This window comes from Schistocerca gregaria, chromosome 7, assembly GCF_023897955.1.
Source record: "Schistocerca gregaria isolate iqSchGreg1 chromosome 7, iqSchGreg1.2, whole genome shotgun sequence".
NCBI lineage: Eukaryota > Metazoa > Arthropoda > Insecta > Orthoptera > Acrididae > Schistocerca > Schistocerca gregaria.
The window spans coordinates 94,479,746-94,504,547 of NC_064926.1; the positions used below are offsets into that span (position 1 = coordinate 94,479,746).

General features: G+C 42.7%; 1 protein-coding gene across 1 annotated transcript in view; it reads left to right on the forward strand.

The window, feature by feature from the left end:
• LOC126282022 (UDP-glucosyltransferase 2-like) overlaps positions 1-23,918 on the forward strand; it is a 93,465-nt gene extending 69,547 nt beyond the window's left edge. Inside the window, exon 7 of the mRNA XM_049981415.1 lies at positions 20,763-23,918. Coding sequence (XP_049837372.1) covers positions 20,763-21,042 — 280 coding nt within the window. The 3' untranslated portion in view covers positions 21,043-23,918. The remainder of the gene's footprint in view (positions 1-20,762) is intronic.
• Positions 23,919-24,802: the final 884 nt, after the last annotated feature.

Below are 24,802 nucleotides of genomic sequence, written 5' to 3' on the forward strand. Positions count from 1 at the left end.
CTCTGTGCCAGCAGAGTGCGTTGGTACTGTTGGCATTTTTGTTACCAGCAGTGGCAGTGTGTGCACGGTTCCTGAACAGCGTCAGGTCTCGGTCAGTGAGTGTGAAGGACACGCACAGGCGAGACGGACTTTAACTAGTACCAGCACCTGGCAGAGTCTGAATGCAGCGTCATTGCGGAATTGTGCACGATCCAGAACGTGTGACTGTGGCCCGACGCTGCACTGCACGAGATCACGTGAGCGCAGGCGTTCTCGTTCCCGCTGACCGCCTCTGATCACCGCTAGGATGGATGGTCCTGCTGTTCACCGAGCACGACGGAAGCCCTCCACATCTGCGCCCAAGAACAAGTACTTTCCCCCATCCCCCGCCTCCCCTACGCAACATTCTGTATCGTCCTACGCCAATGCTCGGAGACCGGAGACTAGCAGAAAACGGAGTAAATAACTGCCCCCCCCCCCCCCCACACGTACGTTGCCGTTAACAGCGTAGTCTCATGTAAGGAAATATTATTATTACAACTAAGCATCAGACTGAGAAGGGGAAGCAACATAACTTGCGTGGCTCCCTTTCCCGTTTAGGAAGTGCTGCGTACCATTGTGGAACAGCGAGGCTTTGTGCGAGCGATGTGCGGCTTGAGAAGTAAAATTTGCTAAGGTATTCCAGGACGTCACTCGTACTTAAAATGTAACTAAGGGCCATTTTAAAACTGAGAAATATTACAAGCGGAGAATGTAAGTTTTATGTTGACGTCGGCTTCGACTGTTTTGTCCTCGCCGGCCGGGGTGGCCGAGTGGTCCTAGGGGCTACAGTCTGGAACCGCGCTACCGCTACGGTCCCAGGTTCGAATCCTGCCTCGGGCACGGATGTGTGTGATGTCTTTAGTTTAGTTAGGTTTAAGTAGTTCTAAGTTCTAGGGGACTGATGACCTCAGAAGTTAATTCCCATAGTGCTCAGAGCCATTTGAAACTTGTTTCTTTTTTTTTTTTTTTTTATTTGTCCTCACAATGACGCTTCGAACACGGTTGGCTCTGTGGAAAAAACTTGGCACATAGAAAGTAAATGATTAAGGTGGTCCAACTACCAAAGCAAACGCAAATTTAGAGTAATTGACACTATATTTAAAAGCTTGGATTTAAAACACATATAACATGTTAACACTTAAGTCAATAACAATGACAGAGCTTGAGTGGTATGGAAAGTTTAGAAATAACGTAGAAAAGTTCATTCATTAATCACTGTGCGTTTTTCACACATACTAGTCTCACATGCAACAAAATAATAGTATATCTCTGTAGATTTAAACAAATTACAAATCTTATAATGACGCCTATGTAAAGGTGCACCCGTATTATACAGGAGATAAAAAGAGAAATATCGTCCGGCAGTGGACGATAGGTTGCGCCCTTCTTTTTTGTAATATTCAAATGTCTTAAGAGTTCGTCTTTAATATCGACGTTTCTACATGCGGGCTGAATTAGTCTATAGTTTCTTTGGAGCGTCAGTAGCGCTGGATTTATTTCTCCTTGTAAATCATCAAACTACATCATTACAATGCGTAGTTAAATATTGTACATTGGCAAATAAATGGCTCTTGGCCTCCTTCATTACATGTGACGAGATGTGGCGGTGTGGAAATACAACATCTCAGTAGCTGAGTTGACCGAGTTTGGAGTTGTCCCCCAACCGAGAGTCGTGGGTTGCGGATGAATGGCGCCTCACTGTGTTCACCGACGAGTTGCGCTTCTGCACTGGCCGGGGTGACAGCCGCCGGCGTGTGTGTCGGAAACCTGGGTAGCGGCATAGCAGTGTTACCCCTGCCTACCGTCAAGCTGTGTGCGTATCGGTAGGGGGGAGGGGGAGGAGGAGGGAGCATCAGGTATGATTTCAGGTCACGGCTTATTGTGACAGAGATGCACCATACGGTCCCATGCGGAGTACGTAGATGTAGATGCAGGTGTAGAACTCTGACAGCAGTACGGCACGTCACGGACATCCAGTGTCCTCATGTGTTACCTTTCATACGAGAGTATCGTACTGCCATTTTTCAGCAGAAAAAATACTTCTCCAGGCATGTGTGTCTATGGACTGTCTGCGCGATGATGAGGTAGTCCTGTGGCAAGCAAGATCCCGATGTTGTTGTGTTGTGGTCTTCAGTCCTGAGACTGGTTTGATGCAGATCTCCATGCTACTCTATCCTGTGCAAGCTTCTTCATCTCCCAGTACCTACTGCAACCTACATCCTTCTGAATCTGCTTAGTGTACTCATCTCTCGGTCTCCCTCTACGATTTTTACCCTCCACACTGCCCTCCAATGCTAAATTTGTGATCCCTTGATGCCTCAAAACATGTCCTACCAACCGATCCCTTCTTCTAGTCAAGTTGTGCCACAAACTTCTCTTCTCCCCAATCCTATTCAATACCTCCTCATTAGTTACGTGATCTATCCACCTTATCTTCAGTATTCTTCTGTAGCACCACATTTCGAAAGCTTCTATTCTCTTCTTGTCCAAACTAGTTATCGTCCATGTTTCACTTCCATACATGGCTACACTCCAAACAAATATTTTCAGAAATGACTTCCTGACACTTAAATCTATATTCGATGTTAACAAATTTCTCTTCTTCAGAAACGCTTTCCTTGCCATTGCCAGTCTACATTTTATATCCTCTCTACTTCGACCATCATCAGTTATTTTACTTCCTAAATAGCAAAACTCCTTTACTACTTTAAGTGTCTCATTTCCTAATCTAATTCCCTCAGCATCACCCGATTTAATTGGACTACATTCCATTATCCTAGTTTTGCTTTTGTTGATGTTCATCTTATATCCTCCTTTCAAGACACTGTCCATTCCGTTCAACTGCTCTTCCAAGTCCTTTGCCGTCTCTGACAGAATTACAATGTCATCGGCGAACCTCAAAGTTTTTACTTCGTCTCCATGAATTTTAATACCTACTCCGAATTTTTCTTTTGTTTCCTTTACTGCTTGCTCAATATACAGATTGAATAACATCGGGGAGAGGCTACAACCCTGTCTCACTCCTTTCCCAACCACTGCTTCCCTTTCATGCCCCTCGACTCTTATGACTGCCATCTGGTTTCTGTACAAATTGTAAATAGCCTTTCGCTCCCTGTATTTTACACCTGCCACCTTTAGAATTTGAAAAAGAGTATTCCAGTCAACATTGTCAAAAGCTTTCTCTAAGTCTACAAATGCTACAAACGTAGGTTTGCCTCTTCTTAATCTTTCTTCTAAGATAAGTCGTAAGGTCAGTATTGCCTCACGTGTTCCAACATTTCGACGGAATCCAAACTGATCCTCCCCGAGGTCCGCATCTACCAGTTTTTCCATTCGTCTGTAAAGATTCCCGTTAGTATTTTGCAGCTGTGACTTATTAAACTAATAGTTCGGTAATTTTCACATCTGTCAGCACCTGCTTTCTTTGGGATTGGAATTATTATATTCTTCTTGAAGTCTGAGGGTATTTCGCCTGTCTCATACATCTTGCTCACCAGCTGGTAGAGTTTTGTCATGACTGGCTCTCCCAAAGCCGTCAGTAGTTCTAATGGAATGTTGTCTACTCCGGGGGCCTTGTTTCGTCTCAGGTCTTTCAGTGCTCTGTCAAACTCTTCACGCAGTATCGTATCTCCCATTTCGTCTTCATCTACATCCTCTTCCATTTCCATAATATTGTCCTCAAGTACATCACCCTTGTATAAACCTTCTATATACTCCTTCCACCTTTCTGCCTTCCCTTCTTTGCTTAGAACTGGGTTGCCATCTGAGCTCTTGATATTCATACACGTGGTTCTCTTCTCTCCAAAGGTCTCTTTAATTTTCCTGTAGGCAGTATCTATTTTACCCCTAGTGAGATAAGCTTCTACATCCTTACATTTGTCCTCTAGCCATCCCTGTTTAGCCATTTTGCACTTCCTGTCGATCTCATTTTTGAGACGTTTGTATTCCTTTTTGCCTGCTTCATTTATTGCATTTTTATATTTTCTCCTTTCATCAATTAAATTCAATATTTCTTCTGTTACCCACGGATATCTAGCAGCCCTCGTCTTTCTACCAACTTTATCCTCTGCTGCCTTCACTACTTCATCCCTCAGGGCTACCCATTCTTCTTCTACTGTATTTCTTTCCCCTATTCCTGTCAATTGTTCCCTAATGCTCTCCCTGAAACTCTGTACAACCTCTGGTTCTTTCAGTTTATCCAGGTCCCATCTCCTTAATTTCCCACATTTTTGCAGTTTCTTCAGTTTTAATCTACAGGTCATAACCAATAGATTGTGGTCAGAGTCCACATCTGCCCCTGGAAATGCCTTACAACTTAAAACATGGTTCCTAAATCTCTGTCTTACCATTATATAATCTATCTGATACCTTTTAGTATCTCCAGGGTTCTTCCACGTATACAACCTTCTTTCATGATTCTTAAACCAAGTGTTACCTATGACTAAGTTGTGCTCTGTACAAAATTCTACTAGGCGGCTTCCTCTTTCATTTCTTAGCCCCAATCCATATTCACCTACTATGTTTCCTTCTCTCCCTTTTCCTACACTCGAATTCCAGTCACCCATTACTATTAAATTTTCGTCTCCCTTCACTATCTGAATAATTTCTTTTATTTCATCGTACATTTCTTCAATTTCTTCGTCATCTGCAGAGCTAGTTGGCATATAAACTTGTACTATTGTAGTAGGTGTGGGCTTCGTATCTATCTTGGCCACAATAATGCGTTCACTATGCTGTTTGTAGTAGCTTACCCGCATTCCTATTTTCCTATTCATTATTAAACCTACTCCTGCATTACCCCTATTTGATTTTGTGTTTATAACCCTGTAATCACCTGACCAGAAGTCTTGTTCCTCCTGCCACCGAACTTCACTAATTCCCACTATATCTAACTTTAACCTATCCATTTCCCTTTTTAAATTTTCTAACCTACCTGCCCGATTAAGGGATCTGACATTCCACGCTCCGATGCGTAGAACGCCAGTTTTCTTTCTCCTGATAACGACATCCTCCTGAGTAGTCCCCACCCGGAGATCCGAATGGGGGACTATTTTACCTCCGGAATATTTTACCCAAGAGGATGCCATCATCATTTAATCATACAGTAAAGCTGCATGTCCTCGGGAAAAATTACGGCTGTAGTTTCCCCTTGCTTTCAGCCGTTCGCAGTACCAGCACAGCAACGCCGTTTTGGTTAATGTTGCAAGGCCAGATCAGTCAATCATCCAGACTGTTGCCCCCGCAACTACTGAAAAGGCTGCTGCCGATCCCGATATGTGTTCTTAATAGAAAGAAAAATGACGATGTGTTGGACGACGACAGTTTGGCTTTAGGAAAGGTAAAGCAGCCAGAGAGCCAATTCTGACGTTGCAGCTGATAATGGACACACGACAAAGAAAAATCGAGACAAATTCGTAGGATTTTTTGACCTGGAAATAGCGTCCGAAAATGTCAAATGGTCCAAGAAATTCGAAATTCTGCGAAAAATAGGGGTAAGCTATAGAGACGGGTAATAGATAATATGTACAAGAGACAAGAGGGAATAGAGTGGACTAAGAATGAACTGCTCAGATTAAACAGGGTGTGACACAAGTATGTAGTTGATATGAAACTTCCTGGCAGATTAGAACTGTGTGCCGGACCGATACTCGAACTCGGGAGCTTTACCTTTCGCGGGCAAGCTTTCCTACCTTCCAAACTTCACATGAGCTCTCTTTCATTAGAGCGCTTGCCCGAGAAAGGCAAAGGTCCCGAGTTCGAATCTCGGTCCGGCACACAGTTTTCATCTGCCAGGAAGTTTCATATCAGCGCACACTCCGCTGCAGAGTGAAAATTTCGTTCAAGTGTGTAGTCTTTCGCCCCTACTGTTCAGTCTGTACATCGAAGAAGCAGTGATGCAAATGACAGAAAGGTTCAGGAGTGGGAATAAAATTCAAGATGAAAGGATATCAATGATACGATTCGCTGATGACATTGCAATTCTGAGTGAAAGTAGAGAAGAATTATATGATCTGCTGAATGGAATGAGCAGTCTGATGAATACAGAATATGAATTGAGAGTAAATCTAAGTAGGACGTCAGCGAGAAACTTAACATCAGAATTGATGGTAACTAAATAGATCAACTTAAGGAATTCTGCTGCCTAGGCAGCAGAAGTAACCAATGACGGACCGAGCAAGGAGGACATCGAAAGCAGACTAGTACTTGCAAAAACGGCATTCCTGGCCAAGAGAAGTCTGCTAGTATCAAAAATAGGATTTAATTTGTGGAAGAAATTTCTGAGAATGTACGTTTGGAGCACAGCGTTGAATGGTAGTGAAACATGGCAGTTGAGAAACCCGGAAAAGAAGAGAATCGAAGCATTTGAGATGTCGTGCTATAGAAGAACGTCGAAAATTAGGTAAGGGACGAGGTAAGAAGTGAGGAGATTCTGCGCAGAATGGGAGAGGAAAAGAATATAAGGAAAACACTGACAAGAAGAAGGGCGGGATGATATGATATCTGTCAAGGCATCAGGAAATGACTTCCATGATACTAGAGGGAGCTGTAGAGGAATACAGAGACTGGAAAACATCCAGCAAATAACTGAGGACGTAGGTTGCAAAAGCTGTTCTGAGATGAAGAGTCTGCCACAGGAGAGGAATTTGTAGTGTGCCTCATCAAACCAGTCAGAAGACTAAAAAAATTAAAATAATAATAATAATAATAAATATTTAGGACCAATTACAACACATGTGGGCCAGTTTCCCTCAGGAGAGGATACAACGACTTCACGACGGTCTTCCAAAGTGAATCACTGCATGCATCCAGTCCAAAGGAGGTGTAAGGTGACAGCGATGAGTAGGGTCACACTGCCAAGTTGTGTCGAACTTTGACTCCATTGTGTCAACACTGAGAAGACATCACATACCATCTCAGTTCGTTTGCTCCTCCTCTCGTGGCACCTTCGCTTTTTCGTCAGCCATTGTATTTCAGTTAATGTCTTCCACAGGCAACGTTATAACGCGTATAACATTACCTGCATCATTCTTAGTTATGAAAGTCTCCACGTGCGACAGGATTTTTCATTGATGGAAGAACTAGAACAAGATCCTCAAAAAAAAAGTAAGATTAGAGTTTAATATCTCGTTGAAATAGAGGTATCTATAGATGGAGGACAGGCTGGAATTCGCCAAAGGATGAAGAAGAAAAGGCCAATCACATAAAATCTCAATCCCGACAGCGTTTGAACCGTCGTCCACCAGAAGGAGGGAGACAAAGTACTGGAGGAACTGAAGCTGCGAGGCCGCTTTTGGGTCATGCCTAAGTACCTTACTTGGTAAGGGAATCTCTTGCTAAAGACACGGTTTCGAGTCCCGATCCGGCACGCAGTCTTAATGTGCCAGGAAGTTTCGAAACACCGTACCCTCTGGTGCAGAGTAAAGTGTTCATTCCTGTAGCGGTTCTGACGTCGATGTTAATAACTAGGGTGGCTTTGAATCCTTCCATCAGTGCTGTGCAATGATGCTTTAGTTAGAACAACTGCAGCAATCGGTAAGCAGACATGAAGCATGTGTCACGGAGTTTACTTTTAAGTTTCGTATCTATTTTTAAAATATCTATTTTTAAAACATTCAGATACTTATAGGATCATGTTTCTTATGGTTCCGTAACACAATGTGTAAAAACGGAACCGTTATAGGATCACTTTCTTGTCCATCTGTCTGCCTGTTTTAAATCATTTTTCTCGGAAAGATGTGGACGTATCAAGTTGAAATTTATGTCGCATATTAAGGTCTAGGTCTATGGACACTTGGAGATGTAAAAAGAGACAAAGCCACTTGTGTCATATGTTTTGATACTCGCGAATTCACTCATCAAAACCCACAGAGTACTTCCCGCTGGACTAGAGTCATGAAATTTGGCAATAAGAAAGGTTACACAGTACAAGTGCAGGACAAGAATTAGAAGGTTATTAATCTGTAATACATCGCACAAAAAGAATATTTCTATTGTTATTTGTTATCCAACTTCAAACTTAAAATTAACATGTGAAAAAGTTTTCAAAATAAAAGTATTGTTGCCTAGATCACAGCTAATACACGAACTGCCGTAGCAGTCATTAACATCAAGGCGTTTCTCGCTGCGGCAGGAATTTGTCATGAAATTTCAATCACCAACTTTCTCCTCTGAGTGTGAAAATATTTTGTTGGCACCCAACTGCATACGGAGAAATGATCATCATAATAAAATAAGAAAAACTAGACAACGCACAGAAAGATCAAGCGTTAGAATCCTGCGCGCTGTGCGAGAATGGAATGGTAGAGAAGTGAACCATCTGCCAGGCACTTTATTTTGAATTGCACAGTAATCACGTAGATGTACATGATACGTATAGGGTTACTACACTCATTCTCATAAATTAAGGATAATGCTGATACATGGTGAAACAACGCTCTGGTGGGCGGTTTGCGGGTTTAATTTGAGCTGCCGTCGTCGTATGGTAGCGCTGGAAGCACTCCACGTATGCAGAGCTGTGTTGCTGCATGTCAGAGTACGGTGCAGCGAGTACGTGCTAATGGTGATAGTGTGTTGAAACTGGCTCAAAGAACACATGTTTATGACGTTATGAGGGTATAATGCTAGGGCGACTGGAGGCTGGTCAAACACAACAGGTCGTAGCACGGGCCCTCCGTGTGCCACAAAGTGTGATCTCAATATTATGGCAACAATTCCAGCACACAGGAAACGTGTCCAGGCGCTACTGTACGGGACGTCCACAGTGTACAACACCACCAGAAAACCGATATCTCACCACCAGACGGCTACGGAGTACTGCAGGTAGCCTTGCCCGGGACCTCACCGCAGCCACTGGAACAGTTGCTTCGAGACATACAGTCTACAGACGACTGAACAGACATGGTTTATTCGATCGGAGACCTGTAAGGTGCATGCCACTGACTCCTGGTCACAGGAGAGCCCGTAAAGCCTGGTGTCAAGAACACAGTACATGGTCATTGGAACAGTGGTCCCAGGTTATGTTCACGTTTGAGTCCAGATATATTCTGAACAGTGATTCTCGCCGGGTTTTCATCTGGCGTGAACCAAGAACCAGATACCAACCCCTTAATGTCCTTTAAAGGGACCTGTATGGAGGTTGTGGTTTGATGGTGTGGGGTGGGATTATGATTGGTGCACGTACACCCCTGCATGTCTTTGACAGAGGAGCTGTAAAAGGTCAGGTTTATCGCGACGTCATTTCGCACCCGTATGTCCGCCTTTCCGGGGGTACAGTGGGCCCCACCTTCCTCCTGCCATCGTGGAGGAGTACCTTGAAACTATATCAGGCGAATGGAGTGACCTGCCTGTTCTCCAGACCTAAAACCCATCGAGCATGTCTGGGATGCTCCCGGTCGACGTATCGCTGCACGTCTTCAAACCCCTAGGACACTTCAGGAGCTCCGACATGCACTGGTGCAAGAATGGAAGGCTATACCCCAGCAGCTGTTCGACCACCTGATCCAGCGTATGCCAACCCGTTGTGCGGCCTGTGTACGTGTGCATGGTGATCATATCCCATATTGATGTCGGGGGAACATGCGCAGGAAACAGTAGCGTTTTGTAGCACATGTGTTTCGGGGCGGTTTTCTCAAGTTATCAATTGGTTTAAATGGCTCTGAGCACTATGGTACTCAACTGCTGTGGTCATCAGTCCTCTAGAACTTAGAACTACTTAAACCTAACTAACCTAAGGACATCACACACATCCATGCCCGAGGCAGGATTCGAACCTGCGACCGTAGCAGTTGCACGGTTCCGGACTGCGCGCCTAGAACCGCAAGACCACCGCGGCCGGCAGTTATCAATTATCCTTAATTAATGTACACGAGTGTAGTTTCAGCCAAGTTATATTATCATCTCCAGATCATCAGGTAAGAGAATGATAACACCACTACATGTGGTAAATTGTCATCTTGCTATTGAAAACATTGAGGTAAACTCACAGAAAAGAAACTGCCATGCATCACTTAAGTAATCGTACACTAACATAAAAGCCATAACCGTATTAGAAAACCATAGAGGTGTCAAGTACATCAAATAGGGAGTTAGACTGCTGTCAAGGTGTATGTATTGTATCTGACGTATGTGACTCCTCTGTGCCTGGCCGATACACTTATGGCTTATATTTTACTGCACTTTAATTTGCATGGAAAAGTCTTTTCTGTGAATTTACCTCCATGTCTCAAAGGCCAGATGAAAATGTGCCACATGTAGTGGCTTTATAATTCATGAATCCGATGATCTGAAGGTGGCAATATAACATTGCTGAAACTATTAATCAGGATCTGCATCACCTGCGGTGTGGGTAATAAAACTTCTATGTTGGGACCTTTCTTACATTGATATAGAGATTGCTCTCCCTCTGACAGTACCAGGTAATTATTGAAATTAAAACATTCTCGAAAGTCTTGGAGTCCTTGGGACAGATATCTTGCCACTATCAATGTCGATAACAGGCAAAATCATCGAGATCCTCGATTCCCGAAATGGATGAACTGACTGCATAAGTTATTAAGTCTGTACGAAACGTAGTAAAGAAGTCGTACTCGCACGTGACCAGTTTTCTTTCATAAAAATAATAGAATACAGTAGCCACTGATGAATCATACGTAGAACATAACTTACAATAAATTCATATTCAGAAAAAAAGAACACCTTGAGCGACTAGATGTGGGAGTTCATATTTACAGGATGTGTACATTAATGTGTTCTGCTCAAATGATTAGCGCTTCAGTCACCTCGGTTCAACGTGTGTCCTGTTGTCTACTTGACACAGCGGCCGCCATGGCCCCTGGTAACTTGCTCCATGCGCGATGACATCGACGCGTATAAGGCCCGAATGGCGTCCTGTATTATAGCCATCCATGGTGCATTCATCCCACACCATTTTCGATTGGCCACAAGTCTTGCTGATATGGCTGGCCAGGGCAAAAGGCTGACATCCTGTGACAACAAGAAGGCACGTATTTGTGCAGAAACACGTGGTCGTGCACTGAGGCGGTGCTACATCATACTGATAAGTGGCGTCATACAGCCTTGTTCTTTGTAAATTTGACTCGATTTTGTAATCACTGAAACATTCCGCGCAGTTTCATTTCGTTTTCTTCTCCCCTTCAGGGCGATTCACATTTTTTTTTTTTTTTTTGAAACAGTATATTGACTGGCAGTTATAACAGTAAAGGAGCATGGAAGGGAAGCAGTGGTTGGGAAGGGAGTGAGACAGGGTTGTAGCCTCTCCCCGATGTTATTCCATCTGTATACTGAGCAAGCAGTAAAGGAAACAAAAGAAAAATTCGAAGTAGGAATTAAAATCCATGGAGAAGAAGTAAAAACTTTGAGGTTCGCCTATGACATTGTAATTCTGTCAGAGACATCAAAGGACTTGGAAGAGCAGTTGAACGGAATGGACAGTGTCTTGAAAGGAGGATATAAGATGAGCATTAACAAAAGCAAAACGAGGATAATGGAATGTAGTCGAATTAAGTCCGGTGATGCTGAGGGAATTAGATTAGGAATTGAGACACTTAAAGTAGTAAAGGAGTTTTGCTATTTGGGGATATAAAATGTAGATTGGCAATGGCAAGGTAAGCGCTTCTGAAGAAGAGAAATTTCTTAACGTGGAGAATAGATTTAAGTGTCAGGAAGTCGTTTCTGAAAGTATTTATATGGAGTGTAGCCATGTATGGAAGTGAAACATGGACGATAAATAGTTTGGACAACGAGAGAATAGAAGCTTTCGAAATGTGGTGCTACAGAAGAATGCTGAATCTTAGATGGGTAGATCACATAACTAAAGGTATTGAATAGAATTGGGGAGAAGAGGAGTTTGTGGCACAACTTAACTAGAAGAAGGGATCGGTTGGTAGGACATGTTCTGAGGCATCAAGGGATCACAAATTTAGTATTGGAGGATATCGTGGAGGGTAGAAGTAGTGGAGGTAGACCAAGAGATGATGAATACACTAAGCAGATTCAGAAGGTTGTAGGTTGCAGCAAGTACTGGGAGATGAAGAAGCTTGCACAGAATAGAGTAGCATGGAGAGCTGCACCAAATCAGTCTCAGGACTGAAGACCACAACAACAACATCAACATACTGAAATATTAGCCCTTCAACGAAGTTCAAAAACGATCGAATTGAGGAAAAAAATCGTGAGCTGCAAATTTTTGTACAGTGGAGAAGTGTAATGAACACCAAACTAAAATAAATGGTGATCGTGGAGTAGGGGTGAGGGACTTTTGAAGGTTTGAATAACGCGAAAACAGTGAATTCCCAATTCATTTTTAGCTAGAAGTAATAGTGCAGCATTGTACGGAATGGAAAAATAGCGTACCGTTAAAAGTAGTATTTTAATGGTATAAAATTAATGTTTATTGCTAAATGAAGTGTCCCAAGAACAGATATTAAATATGTGTACCACGTCTAAGTCCATTACTACCACAGTAAGGGAAGCGCGAGGGGGAAGGTAGGTCACCTGATTTTGGTCATGCCATCGCCTTCTTCAAAGGTCTGCAAGCTAAACAGCGAGAAGGCGATTCCTCACTCTGTGTACCCTACGACAACACGAGAAGCAACTAAAGGATAACCTAAATTCCCTCGCCTTTCTAACCTCCACCTCCGCCTCCTCCACCCCGTTATTCCTCCACAACACAAAAATCCCTTAATATGTCTCAAATGCACTTAGACTTGGTAGTGATATTTAAAATTTGTTCTTAACCCACTTTATTTAACAATAAACATTAACTGTATACCACTAAAAAACTGTTTTAGTAATATATCATTTTTTTCACGTCCTGTAACGCGGTAACTATTAGTCTTAGACGAAGACTGATGAGACCTTTTTTGTAACTAATTTAATGTAGTTTATTCTAGTTCCGGGAAACGTTTTCCCTAGAAGAAAAACGGAAAAAAACAACCTTTAAACACCCTCCACCATCACTCCCACCCCATGCTAACACTCCTCCGGTAGGGTTTTGTAGTGTGTTGTTCACGGTAGTCTATCCTATCACTGTGCAAAAGTTTGCGGCTACATGATCTTTTTTTCCCCTAGTTTTCCTTAGTCGACTGGGACATATATCAGCGAGGCAACAGGCCCGATCAATAAAATATACGGCCAATGAATTGTAGTTACTGTGCATGTGTTCCACAGGGTTATGACTAGACTTGCATCACTCAAGCATAAGGCACACACTATTGTAAACGAATCTTAATTAGTTTAAGTCTACTTTAAAGTAAGGGAAACATGATCGTTTCTCTGGTTGCAGGAAGCACACTACCAAGCATTTACCTTCTACAACGATCCTGTCTCACATCTTACTAACCACATACACTCTGGCAGGTGACTAAAAGCAGACGTCTGCGTCCTTGGTCGGTTCTTCTGAGGAGAGAAAGTTTAGGACGTAGTCAACGTTCCCTCCTCTTGTACAAGCTGAAAGATATGACCAATGTCCTGTCCATTTCTGTGACGAACGCTCAAACTCCGACAACTCCACGGAATCCGCGCGCTTGTATCGCTCTAGTAGAGAGCAAGGTTGAGGGTCGGAGGAGGCCGTCCTAACGAATCACCCAGAGAAAACATGATATGACAGACCAAAATGAAACACGAATACCTATCCCTGCTAAACGGCGGAACATTTATGGTTTTATTAATATTAAAATTCTGATTCTTGAAGTTTTCCCAGCGTACCGAATATAACAGCAGGTTACTGTGCATGTGTTCCACAGGGTTATGACTAGACTTGCATCACTCAAGCATAAGGCACACACTATTGTAAACGAATCTTAATTAGTTTAAGTCTACTTTAAAGTAAGGGAAACATGATCGTTTCTCTGGTTGCAGGAAGCACACTACCAAGCATTTACCTTCTACAACGATCCTGTCTCACATCTTACTAACCACATACACTCTGGCAGGTGACTAAAAGCAGACGTCTGCGTCCTTGGTCGGTTCTTCTGAGGAGAGAAAGTTTAGGACGTAGTCAACGTTCCCTCCTCTTGTACAAGCTGAAAGATATGACCAATGTCCTGTCCATTTCTGTGACGAACGCTCAAACTCCGACAACTCCACGGAATCCGCGCGCTTGTATCGCTCTAGTAGAGAGCAAGGTTGAGGGTCGGAGGAGGCCGTCCTAACGAATCACCCAGAGAAAACATGATATGACAGACCAAAATGAAACACGAATACCTATCCCTGCTAAACGGCGGAAATTTTTATTAATATTAAAATTCTGATTTTTGAAGTTTTCCCAGCGTACCGAATATAACAGCAGGTTTCGGGATTGCAACCGGATAATGCTATTTTCTTGCGAAAATATTTCGGCTGGCAACCGTCTAGCCACCTTCAGTTGAGTCTCCGCCACTGACACTGACATTGGAGGACACGCGCCTGAAGATGGCTGGACGATCCCCAGCGGAAATATTGTCGCAAGAAGACAATATCAGGCTGCAATCACGAAACCTCTTAGAATAATATTAAAATTGCTTGTACATCGCTATAGTAAGAGGTACATAAAACTGAACAGAAAGAAAAGGGATTAGAGTACTAGTTACTTACTTCTGTTATCTTCCCCCATGAACCACGGACCTTGCCGTTGGTGGGGAGGCTTGCGTGCCTCAGCGATAGAGATAGCCGTACCGTAGGTACAACCACAACGGAGGGGTATCTGTTGAGAGGCCAGACAAATGTGTGGTTCCTGAAGAGGGGCAGCACCCTTTTCAGTAGTTGCAGGGGCAACAGTCTGGATGATTGACTGATCTGGCCTTGTAACAATAACCAAAACGGCCTTGCTGTGCTGGTACTGCGAACGGCTGGTAGCAAGGGGAAACTACAGCCGTAATTTTTCCCGAGGGCATGCAGCTTTACTGTATGATTAAATGATGATGGCGTCCTCTTGGGTAAAATATTCAAGAGGCAAAATAGACCCCCATTCAGATCTCCGGGCGGGGACTAATCAAGAGGATGTTGTTATCAGTTGAAAGAAAACTGGCGTTCTACGGATCGGAGCGTGGAATGTCAGATCTCTTCATTGGGCAGGTAGGTTAGAAAAATTAAAAAGGGAAATGGATTGGTTAAAGTTAGATATAGTGGGTATTAGTGAAGTTCGGTGGCAGGAGGAACAAGACTTCTGGTCAGGTGACTACAGGGTTTTAAACACAAAATCAAATAGGGGTAATGCAGGATTAGGTTTAATAATAAATAGGAAAATAGTAATGCGGGTAAGCTACTACAGACAGCATAGTGAACACATTATTGTGGCCAAGATAGATACGAAGCCCACACCTACTACAGTAGTACAAGTTTATTTGCCAACTAGCTCTGCGGATAACGAAGAAATTGTAGAAATGTATGATGAAATAAAAGAAATTGTTCAGATAGTGAAGGGAGACGAAAATTTAATAGTTTTGGGTGGCTGGAATTCTAGTGTAGGAAAAGGTAGAGAAGGGAACATAGTAGGTGAATATGGATTGGGGCTAAGAAATGAAAGAGGAAGCCACCTGGCAGAATTTTGCACAGAGCACAACTTAATCATAGCTAACACTTGGTTTAAGAATCATAAAAGAAGGTTGTATACATGGAAGAACTCTGGAGATACAAAAAGGTATCAAATAGATTATATAATGGTAAGACAGAGATATAGGAACCAGGGGCAGATGTGGACTCTGGCCACAATCTGTTGGTTATGACCTGTAGATTAAAACTGAAGAAACTGCAAAAAGGTGGGAAATTAAGGAGATGGGACCTGGATAAACTGAAAGAACCAGAGGTTGTACAGAGTTTCAGAGAGAGAATAAGGGAACAATTGACAGGAATGGGGGAAAGAAATACAGAACAAGAAGAATGGGTAGTTTTGAGGGATGAAGTAGTGAAGGCAGCAGACGATCCAGTAGGTAAAAAGACGAGGGCTAGTAGAAATCCTTGGTTAACAGAATAAATATTGAATTTAATTGATGAAAGGAGAAAATATAAAAATGCAGTAAATGAAGCAGGCAAAAAGGAATACAAACGTCTCAAAAATGAGATCGACAGGAAGTGCAAAATGGCTAAGCAGGAATGGGTAGAGGACAAATGTAAGGATGTAGAGGCTTATCTCACTAGGTGTAAGATAGATACTGCCTACAGGAAAATTAAAGAGACCTTTGGAGATAAGAGAACCACTTGTATGAACATCAACAGCTCAGATGGAAACCCAGTTATAAGCAAAGAAGGTAAAGCAGAAGGGTGGAAGGAGTATATAGAGGGTCTGTACAAGGGCGATGTACTTGAGGACTATATTATGGAAATGGAAGAGGATGTAGATGAAGATGAACTGGGAGATATGACATTGCGTGAAGAGTTTGACAGAGCACTGAAAGACCTGGGTCGGAACAAGACCCATCGAGTAGACAACATTCCATTGGAAATACTGACGGCCTTGGGAGAGCCAGTCCTGACAAAACTCTACCATCTGGTGAGCAAGATGTATGAAACTGGCGAAATACCCTCAAACTTCAAGAAGAATATAATAATTCCAATCCCAAAGAAAGCAGGTGTTGACAAATGTGAAAATTACCGAACAATCAGTTTAATAAGCCACAGCTCCAAAATACTAACACGACTTGTTTACAGACGAATGGAAAAACTAGTACAAGCTGACCTCGGGGAAGATCAGTTTGGATTCCATAGAAACACTGGAACACGTGAGGCAATAGCGACCTTACGACTTATCTTAGAAGAAAGATTAAGAAAAGGCAAACCTACGTTTCTAGCATTTGTAGACTTAGAGAAAGCTTTTGACATGTTGACTGGAATACTCTCTTTCAAATTCTAAAGGTGTCAGGGGTAAAATACAGGGAGCGAAAGGCTTTTTACAATTTGTACAGAAACCAGATGGCAGTTATAAGAGTTGAGGGATACGAAAGGGAAGCAGTGGTTGGGAAGGGAGTGAGACAGGGTTGTAGCCTCTCCCCGATGTTATTCAATCTGTATATCGAGCAAGGAGTAAAGGAAACAAAAGAAAAATTCGGAGTAGGTATTAAAATCCATGGAGAAGAAATAAAAACTTTTAGATTCTTCGATGACTTTGTCATTCTGTCAGAGACAGCGAAGGACTTGGAAGAGCAGTTGAATGGAATGGACAGTGTCTTGAAAGGAGGATATAAGATGAACATCGACAAAAGCAAAACGAGGATAATGGAATGTCGTCGTATTAAATCGGGTGATGCTGGGGGAATTAGACTAGGAAATGAGACACTTAAAGTAGTAAAGGAGTTTTGCTATTTGGGGAGCAAAATAACTGATGATGGTCGAAGTAGAGAGGATATGAAATGTAGACCGGCAATGGCAAGGAAAGCGTTTCTGAAGAAGAGAAATTTGTTAACATCGAGTATAGATTTAAGTGTCAGGAAGTCATTTCTGAAAGTATTTATATGGAGTGTAGCCATGTATGGAAGTGAAACATGGACGTTAAATAGTTTGGACAAGAAGAGGATAGAAGCTTTCGAAATGTGGTGCTAAAGAAGAATGCTGAAGATTAGATGGGTAGATCACATAACTAAAGGTGTTGAATAGAATTGGGGATAAGAGGAGTTTGTGGCACAACTTAACTAGAAGAAGGGATCGGTTGGTAGGACATGTTCTGAGGCATCAAGCGCTCACAAATTTAGTATTGGAGGGTATCGTGGAGGGTAGAAATAGTGGAGGTAGACCAAGAGATGAATACACTAAGCAGGTTCAGAAGGATGTAGGTTGCAGTAGGTACTGGGAGGTGAAGAAACTTGCACAGGATAGGGTAGCATGGAGAGCTGCATCAAACCAGTCTCAGGACTGAAGACCGCAACAACAACAACACTTCTCTTATATTTGATGTATTCTTGTTCTCGGATACAGTGAGCTGGCGGAAATAATCTTAAAAGGTGGCATATATTAATGTAGAAAAAACGAGTCATCTAGAAACCTGACGGACGGATTTCAATAGGATACTACTTTTCTCTAATTTTGTGATGTGCACATTCTGACATTTCTGTAAACTTATAGCAAGTGCCAGTCTTTGTAGCACTTAGAAATCTCATCAAGATTTGAAAGGCTTTTTTACTCCAGCCTCTGAACACAAATGAATTCTTTAGACGATGGCCGGTTTCAGTCTGTTATGACAATCGTCAGATCTTTTTTACACCACGTCGTAAAGTGATACGGCCATAATCGCACTTTAGGACATGGTGTAAAAAATATCTGAGGATGGTCATTACAGACTGAAACCGGTCATTTCTTAAAGAATTCATTTGTGATCATAGACTGGAATAAAAAAGCATTTTACAGTATTGGATCACTGTCTGTATATGCGATTAAGTCGCAGTTGGTAAAATCATCAAGATTTCACTGAATATATGTGCAGCTTTTGTCAAGTGGTACTCTTTTACACAATTTAAGAAAAAAAATAACCGACGCACCTAGAACGAATTACCCGAATAGGACGGAAATCGGTAGCTGCAATGTTAAGATACCGATAAACAAATGATTACAATTTCACAAAATTGTATAATTATTCAAGAGAAGGAGCTTCACAAATTGAGGAAGTCAATAAAGCGTTGGCCTCCTTCTAGGCCCTTATGCAAGCAGTTAGGCGGCTTAGCGATGATTGGCAGAGTTCTTCAATGTCCCTGTGAGGGATATTGTGTCATGTTCTGTGCAATTGGCGTGTTAGATCGTCACAATCCGGAGATGATTGGAGGGCTTTGCCAGTAGTGCTCCAAACGTTCTCTACTGGGGAAAGGTCTGGCGAACGTAGGGTTTGGCAAGCGCGAAGACAAGCAGTAGAAATTTTCGCCGTAGGCGGGCACTGTCTTGCTGCAATGTAAGCCCACGAAGGCATGCCATGGAGGGCAACAAAATGAGACGTAGATATCGTCGACGTACTCCTGTGCTGTAAGGGTGCTCCGGATTACAACCGAAAGCGTAATGACACTAAAAGAAATGAAGAAATGCACCCCAGATCATGACTCCTGGATGTCGAGCTGTATGGCGGGCGATTGTGAGGTTTGTATCCCACCGCTGTTTGGGGCATCTCCAGGGCACGTCTTCCGCCTGGAATCTCATTGACTGGAGTAGAAGCAATGAATACCACTTCGAATTCCCCGGCCAGCAGTGGGGGAACCAATGTCAGCCGCTATACTGGCCAACAGCCAGGAGCGACAGTCTGGCGTCACATTTCTTTTCATAGCAGCACCCCTTTGGTTGTCATTCGCTACATCCTTAGAGCACAGCGGTATGTCAGCCTTACTCTACGCCCCATTTTGCTACCCTGCTAGGCAAATCATCTAGGAGTTACATTTCCGCAGGATATTGCTCGCCCTTAAACGACAGGGGTTTCTACTGCGTGTCGTCCCGCTTGCCAGAACCTACCTTGGATGGCAAGATCGCCGGATCTCTCCTCGATTAAGAACGTTTGGAGCATTATGCGCAGGGTTCCCCAACCGTGTCTGACGATCTAAAGCGCCAGTTGGACAGAATTTAGCACGGTATCCCTCAGGAGAACATCCAACAACTGTATCAATCTCCAAGCCGAGTAACTACTTGCATAAGGCCATAAGTGGATGAACGCTCTATTGACTTGCTCAGTTTGTAAAGCTATTTGTCTTGGATACCTAATCCAATTTTTCTGAAAATTTTGTGATTTGCTAAGGGGCGTAGGACGTCATACGGGCCGACGTGGAACAGGAGATGCACCAGTGGACATACTTTTACAAATAAAGTCATAAAATTTTGTCAGCATGACGAGGAAGGATTCAGGATTCACACTCATAGAAGTGGAAGTGCAAAAACATAACAAAATAAATTTTTTTAGATATGAAATTTCATCATTTTTTCACTTACTGTTGGCTGCATTTGTTGCTATAGGTACATTTTTCTTCACAAGTAAAAGATATTCTTTGATGAATTTTGCACAAAAAAATTGTTCAAATGTCTCTGAGCACTATGGGACTTAACATCTATGGTCATCAGTCCCCTAGAACTTAGAACTACTTAAACCTAACTAACCTAAGGAGAACACACAACACCCAGCCATCACGAGGCAGAGAAAATCCCTGACCCCGCCGGGAATCGAACCCGGGAACCCGGGCGCGGGAAGCAAGAACGCTACCGCAGGAGCACGAGATGCGGGCGAATTTTGCACAGCTTACAAACCATACTTACAGGTGTATGAAAGTCTAGAATTTTCCAAATCTATTAAAAACTGTGGTAAAAATTGAGATAACTAACTAGAAAATTTGATGTTTTTCTAAACATAAAGTTTAAAACGTAACAGCTCATTCATTTTTTTCATAAATTAAATAGATTCTAGAGTTTCAGACGCCTGTAAGTACGTATTGTATTCTGTGCAAAATTGATCGAACAGTCTCTCTTACTTATGAAGAAAAGTGTACCTAGAGCAACGAATGCAGCCAATAGTAAGTGAAAAAATGATGAAATTTCACATCTAAAAACAATTATTTTGCTATGTTTTTGAACTTCCGCTGCTACGAGTGTGAATCCCGAATCCTTCCTGGTCATGCTGACAAAGTTTTATGATTTTACTTGTAAGAGTACAGACAGTGCAAATTAAAATGTCCTGTGGTGACTCTTCTGCTCCAGGTCGGCCCGTTTGACGTCCTACCCCCCTTAATCTGTACATGTAGATCCGCGAAATGTCGTCGGTTCCCTTTAATACTGGTCGCTCTGTGCGGCAGGTACAAGGAGAACATGAAGCGGCTGTCTGCGGTGTTCAGGGAACACAAGGCGGACTCGGTGGAGCGCGCCGTGTGGTGGCTGGAGTACGTGCTGCGCCATAACGGCGCACCGCACCTGCGCAGCGCCGCCCTGGACCTCCGCTGGTGGCAGCTCCTGCTGCTCGACGTCATCGCCTTCGTGGTGGCCGCCGCCGCCGGCGCCTCCGCCGCCGCCTACCTGCTGGCGAGGCGCCTCTTCAGCCGGCTCAGCGCCTGGAGGGTCAAAGCCAAAGTCGCGTGAACGCCAGCGTCTCCAGAACTGTGTCATTTGCCTCGTACTAGCTGCAAAGTGGTGTCACAGTGGAGCCTTCTGATAATGCGTCTGCTCCACGGGCCTCCTTGTGTATTCTTTTCAGCATTGATGGGGCTCCTTTACCGTCACCAGTCCAAAAAAATACTGCACATCGACGTCGTTCAGTACGTGGTGTTGCAACTAAATTACCAGTAGTTATGTGCTGTCGCGTGAGTCTCATACAGAGCATTGCACTCTGTGGCTGACTCTAATGCAAAACTTTGCTAATGATAATCCCAAATTGCATTCGTAGATCATATTTGTATTCTGCATCAGTGTGTCAGGTCTCGAAGGCGGCCGTATGCAACCGCTGCCTGTATCCCTGGGCAGGATGACAGAGCCGACTTGTAATCTGAGACATTCAGGCTGTCGACTACTACACGCCCAGCACCAACGCGTCACGCTGGCAACATTTCATGTCAGCGATCACTGCCCCACTTTGTTCTGCCAGCTGACCGACGAGTACAGTAAGGCGCAAGAATTACTATACTTGTTTTGCAAAGTACACCCGTAGACACACACAAATATTTGCTCACTTAGCTGAAAAGTTGCTATTCTTTCAATAGTTTAGTCGAAGACATTCTGAAAGAAGCCAGTAGCTGTAACTGAACAAATTGAACATCGCTAGCAGATTGCTTTCCATCGGAAGGAATACCACGTAATCTGTGTATACCTACGATAGGTGACAGGCACGACCTGTTAAAAGAAACGACGTCAAACTACACAGCTACCAATTATATACAGCCTAAAGTGGCAAAAAGAAGTGCATGAGAAACACATTTCTCGAATTTGTATATGTATTACTTCCAGTCATGCGTTATTACACAAAAATAAAAGAAATAAACGCACTGCACAAAAGAAAAAAGTATATTTATTTCAATCTAAAAAAAAATGGTTCAAATGGCTCTGAGCACTATGGGACTTAACTTCTGAGGTCATCAGTCCCCTCGAACTTAGAATTACTTAAACCCAACTAACCTAAGGACATCACACACATCCATGCCGGACGCAAGATTCGAACCTGCGACCGTAGCGGCCGCACGGTTCCAGACTGTAGCGCCTAGAGCCGCTAGGCCACTCCGACCGGCTTTTAATCTAAAATACGGCACATATAGGTAAAGAAAAATCACTCATTCTTGCTGCATCGTGCACAAATCTGCTTTGCTAGAACTCGAACAAAAGTTGGTGGCTACGTATCTCACAATTTGAAGCACTGATTTTTCTTACTTTTCATAATCAGGAACAGAATATGGCGCTTTTACAGTAGCACTTTGAACCTTTCATGGTATTTCATTCTCATCAACTGCATCTTGACGAATCCAGCATTTTCTTATTCATAAATACCAACAGGGATTCAGAAGACGATGCACGTAATCTACAAGACATATAGTAAACAGCCACACATAATCAGTGGATGGAACTTCTCTCCAGGTTTGTAGCTCACATTACAGATGATCGGTATTGTCACCGTCTGTGGTGCGACACTTGCCAGTATGAAGATCAAATTCCTGCCACACGCGTCCCAACATGGCATGGTCAGTATCAACATTCCTTACAACTCTTCCAAACTGGCAGTGGAGACAGCAACACGTGATCTTTGACGTAACTCATAAGAAGAAATCACATGGAGTTAAGCTAGGTGACTAAGAGGACAACTAAAGAAGAGATGAGTCATGATTCGTTGCTTCTAAAGTCCAACGCTGAGGCAGTTTGGCATCGAGGAGATCACGAATGTGGGGAATAAAGTGTATTGGAGCACCATCAAATTGCAAAATCAAGTCAGCGCTGTCTTGCAGTAATTGTGGCGTAACCAATTTCTGAAGCACGACCACAAGCACGAAACCAGTCACAGATTTCTCCGAAAAAAAAAATGTTCATAAATTTTGCAAGAGATATGGGATAAAAGACACCTACTTCAGGAAAACCGCTAATGTCTGCCACAGTCTCGCATAAACCTTCTTTGCCTCAAAAACGCGGGTTGTGACAATTCACCTTTCCACATACATGAAACGTGGCTTGATCACTACAACCAGGTTCTGTGAGAAGTCTTTCTGCAGTAGCTGCTGCTAGTCATTGTAAGCGTCAGAACGGAGCTCTCTGTTCCGAGTGGGAACCGCATGTATCAACTGCAACCTGTACTGTTTTACACGTGAAAGTTTGCGGAAAACGCGACCGACAGCTAACGGCTGTAGCTGCAGTTGTCCGATCGAACGTGCCGTCACGTTCTCCTGGCTCCTCCTTTGCTGGCGGTACCAACCGGCCTGAATTCTCAGCTGAGTTTTTACCTGATATTTGGGACGAAATCGTCGCTGAACCCGTCACAACTGACTCACATTTAGCGATTCAAGGACACAAAACGCACGCGTCGCTCCATTATACACCATTTTCGGACTCCGCTGCCCTCTAGTGGCGCGTTCTGCAATCACGCCACGGCGTGTATTGCGAAGCTAAGCTTGGAGAGACGTTCCATCCACTGATATGTGTATATTATCTGTATGTCTTGTAGTTTATAAGCAGCTGTCTCCTGACATCCTGGTGGTACTTGCCAGTAACATGCAGTGGCTGTTTTTAGTAGACTACACCGTCGTTTCAAAAAAGTTACAGTTTTCAAGGAAAAAATGTATTAAAATATAATGTGCTTTTCATGTAATTTTGCTCAATGTTTGTACTTACTATTTTGATGAAAGTATACCTTTCAGGAGTGGACCATGTACGTACAGTACTTTACATGTGGTGCAGAACACAACACTGTGCTATTTGCTACTGTATGTTTTACGAACGACTGAAGAATACTTATTTTTTAATAAATTATCTTTCATAACCAATGCCATAAATATTTATCACCTTGCATCTCCACAGTGAAAAAATGTTTATTTGCTCCTAGCGGCTGTTATTTATTGTAATAAAATCGAGATAATAAAAAAACCACACACTTCATGGAGCACAACGTCAGCGTTATATGGTAACATAAAGAATAAACCCGCAACAATAGTCGGTTGTTATTACAGTGAAGAAAATTAGATTGCAATAGTCTACCTAGTGTAAGTGGTCATGTCACAATGGAACACAATTCTAAAATTCTCTGAGAAATGACTGTTAAAGGTGATTACTTCGTAAATACATCGAAGGCGCGAGTGTGTTAGAAATATCCAGGGCGAAGCCAGACGACTTTCGTGCCTGTAGCAAGACTTCAAAACTAAAAGACCAAAAGAGTAATCAAGGAACAAAATCAGTAACAACTGTTTCAGGTCGAAAGAAATTTATGAAAAGATTTTACCAATTAAAAACTGTATAGGTCTTCATTCGGAAATGATGTGACAGCTGAAATATGAATTTAAAAGAAACCCGTTTGAACACTCACATCAGCAAAAACTGAAAAAGATTAAATTGGTGCTCTACTTAAATTGTCGCAATAAAATTGTTTTAATCTATCAATAGCAAAATGTTAAACGTATTATGTACTCTATAGTTATAGAATCACCACTGACCATGCTCTGTAACGCACATTGCATATAACTATCTAATTCCAATATGTGTAAGATGACAAAATCAAAGCGGATACTGCAGAAGATGACTACTACAGAAGATGACCATCCAAATAAAAAAAGCTGTTGTATTCATCTCGGAACGCAGCATTTATGTAATTCACCTCAGTTCATAGCGTTTTATACATATTAAAGCGGACAATGATTACAAATTAGTACCTTTA